At 38.6% G+C, this 3,691-nt stretch overlaps 1 protein-coding gene across 1 annotated transcript; it reads left to right on the top strand.

Moving 5' to 3' along the window:
- Positions 1,828 to 3,563, top strand: LOC107644423 (40S ribosomal protein S26-3). Its single transcript, XM_016348280.2, has 5 exons — positions 1,828 to 1,986; positions 2,077 to 2,169; positions 2,245 to 2,329; positions 2,443 to 2,576; positions 3,289 to 3,563. Exons 1-5 carry the CDS (start codon positions 1,984 to 1,986, stop codon positions 3,364 to 3,366), a joined length of 393 nt encoding a protein of 130 aa, XP_016203766.1. The 5' UTR covers positions 1,828 to 1,983; the 3' UTR covers positions 3,367 to 3,563.

Here is a 3,691-nt window from a genome sequence, read left to right as displayed (position 1 = left end):
TTCCCTCCCCCAACCTTCCCCTTCCTCTTTTCCATCCCCAACCCGTCCCCTTTCTCTCCCCCAACCCTTCCCTTTCCCCTTCTACTTCCCCAACCTAATTATTCTGGTAAGAATTCCGATTGCGACGCCGCTAATTCAGACTCATCGAAATCAAGATCCTGTGCTGTTTATGGTTATCGGAGCTCCGGTGTTTCTAGGTTTTTGAATTTTCAGTCCTCCTCGAAGTCAGGCAGCTGCAAGCGCGAGCTTTCACCGAATCCTCGTGACTCTGCTGTTGTGAAAGACTCGAGCTCTCCGTCGCATGATTCTGATTCGTGCAGCGAAAGGGAAGAGTCATCGAATGGTGTGATTTCTTCGCAGGATTCGGGGAACGGTAGCGGGTCGGTGTATACGAAACCATGAACTCTCCCTCACTTGATTGTTGCCGTTACGAGAGGGAAATTTTATCGACACATGCACATACAATTTTGGATCGGAACGTGAAATTGAAGGATAATGGAAAAGGTTGTGATCTGAAGAGAAAGCAAGATCAGAGTAAAGGGAGTGCTGAGACTAGAACAACCAAATTCAGAAGATCATCAGCGCTGTTAGGATTTGGTTGAATTAGTCCCATATTGCTTAGGATAGCAAATGGAGTGGGTGGCCTAGGCTATAAATATGAGGCTAAGTTCTCCATTTGTTTTTGCACCAGTCGGAAACACTTTAAGCTTGTATCTGATTTTTCTTTTCCTCTATACTCTTTGATTAGAGAGTGTTGTGAGGTGTAGTTAGATATTTGCTTTGAGAGAGTGTGGGTGTACTGGGGTGCCGGTGTTAGAGAGAAAGAAGTCTATGTGTTGTAACAATTTTCACATAGTGATATTCTCTAGTTGTCATTTGACAACGGCCGTGGTTTTTTCTCCGGTAATTGGAGTTTCCACGTTAAATTCTTGTGTTGTGATTGTGTCTATTTTATTTCTCTGTCAAAGGTGTTTTCTCAAGGGGGAATGGTGTCTTATTCCCAACAAGTGGTATCAGAGCTTCGGTTCGGTTGCGGCTTGAGGTTGATCTTTGGTTGTTGTTGTTGTTGCTGGAAGGTAGTGTGACACTGTGAGAGTGCAGTTTGGAAATGTTCTGGCTAAGGAAAGACCTGGTATTTAAGTGTGTCCATTGTGACCCACCTCTCTTTTCTGGGGACCCTTCCTAGTGCACAGTTGAGTTATACTATTCCAGTATACAGTTGCAACAATGTCAGGATATTCAAGTGCTGTGAAGCTTGAAATAGAAAAATTTGATGGAAGAATCAATTTTGGCTTGTGGCAAATACAAGTCAAGGATGTGTTGATACAATCAGGTTTGCACAAGGCGTTGAAGGAGAAGATCTCTGGTTGCTCTCTCTATGAGAGAAGATGATGTTCTCTAGAAGACAAGAAGTATCCTCATGGTATTACCGCACTGCCATGGATAAGGATAAGTTGTGGCAATCGGGTCCACAATTGCACACGGGCATTAGTTGGCATTGAGATGCAAGGTGTGTGGCGGAGTTAGGTCGATATATATATATATATATATATATATATATATATATATATATATATATATATATATATATATATAAAATTATTTGATAATTAATATGTGAAAAGATATATTCAAATAAAAACGACAGAATTAATTACCATAAAATATTTTGTTAAGTTAGCATAAGATGTATAATAATAATTATTATTAAACACCACAGGGATCATATTTATAAACAATTTATTGTGCACATTAGAAAAGCTAAAAAAATTTGAACTTACTAAAGACAAACCTAAATATTTGGACTTTGGTCTCTAAGAAATAAAGATAAGAATGTTTTAAATTTTTTTTTAAAGATTAAAGCAGTTAAACAAGCCCAGTAATAGCTTAGGGATAAAAGCAAGCAAGCAATAAAACCTAATTGTTGTGCTATTGAGAAGCTGCCACCAGAACCCTAATTTCACAGCCGCAGGAGCTTCCACAATGGTTCATCTCTTCTTACTCCGATATCTTCTGCTTCTTCTTCTTCTTCTCTGCTTAATCCCTCACATTCTCCCTTTCGTTCTTCTTTTTCAGACTTTCAAGCGTAGAAATGGCGGAAGAAACAAGCATGGCCGCGGCCACGTCAAATTCATCCGCTGTTCCAACTGCGGCAAGTGCTGCCCTAAGGTACTCTCCTTCTTTCTCCGTTCAGATTTGTTTCTCACTCCTCTTAGATTAATTTTTCTTTAATGAAATTCACAGGACAAATCGATCAAGCGGTTCCTTGTGAGGAACATTGTTGAGCAAGCTGCAGTTCGTGATGTTCAGGAAGCCTGCGTCTATGAGCGTAATTCTTATTTCACATAATCTGTCTATCTCTGTTTATCAAGATTTGTGTTCTTTTGTTGCTGCATTATTTTGAATTTATGAATTTCTATTGTTTTGATTTGTTGGTTGTAGAATACACTCTTCCGAAGTTGTACGTGAAGATGCAGTATTGTGTTTCCTGTGCCATCCACTCTCATGTCGTGAGGGTGCGTTCTCGCACCGATAGGAGGAACCGCGAGCCGCCACAGCGCTTTGCCAGGCGCAGGGTATGCCTGTTTCGCCATTCTTTTAACTTCTCCACAATCTGTTGCGTATTGATTCTAATGAGCTCAAAATGTTTTAGATAATCTTTAGCTACGTTGATACACATTTTGTTCCTAAACTGTGGAGTATTGCAGTGCTTGGATAACTAGTTGGAACTTGATATTAATGGAAAGAATTGAGGCTGATACTAATCTCCTCTTTTCATATATAGAACGGTTATAGAGAACGGAGTGCTACTCTTTCATATTCATTTGAAGAAATCTCATTTCTTTAAATTGTAATTTAGGCAAATCATAGTTCTACATCTTGCAATTGCATGTCTAGAACTTGATATTAATGGAAAGAATTGAGGCTGATCCTAATCCAATCCACTAAGAATTGCGTCTCGTCCGCCTTTTAGTTTTAGCTATACTCAGATTTTAGAACTGTGATGTCAATTTTGCATTCTTATAACATTGTCTTCTTGAGCTTGTTCACTGGAGCATGTGAATGTGATTGACTGCATAAATGAATGGGACTCCAAACTTTCAGTCTTCTTTAGGGTAATTGGTTATGCATTCTTTCTTTTGGATAAATGATAATATGGCCTACATATTTGAATAGACTTGTGACTTTTGTGCCTAGGAATTGTAAGTGATGGTTAATCAATTTTATATGTCTTTTATGTACCATTTACTGGTTTTTTGATGATTGTATTTGTTTCTCATTTTAAAGGATGATGCACCAAGGCCCGGTCAGCCTGGTCAAGCACCTCGTCCTGCTGGTGGAGTAGGAGCTGCCCCTCGAACTTAACTCAAATTCTGAGATCGGCCATGTTGCATCGATTTTGTGATAATCCTTAATTACTATTGTTTTATATTTTGAATCTCAGTTACGTTTACGGTAAAATTATTTTCCCCCTATAGTTGCATGAATTACTCAATTGTCATGATTTTCTGTTTTGGATAATGGACACCGATTATATAAAGTTTAGCGTTTTGGAGGGGTAATTTTTTTTATTATTTTAAAATGGTTATAGTTATTGAAATTCTTTGGATAAAAAATCCAGACTATGGCAAAACTCAAATGATCCATATGCCAAGTCTCTCGGGAAAATAATCATGCTAGTAGATTTCAT

The sequence above is a fragment of the Arachis ipaensis genome, chromosome B05 (genome assembly GCF_000816755.2).
Source record: "Arachis ipaensis cultivar K30076 chromosome B05, Araip1.1, whole genome shotgun sequence".
NCBI lineage: Eukaryota > Viridiplantae > Streptophyta > Magnoliopsida > Fabales > Fabaceae > Arachis > Arachis ipaensis.
The sequence above is the reverse complement of the archived record's forward strand: the minus strand, read 5'-3'. Positions and strand labels throughout refer to the sequence as shown.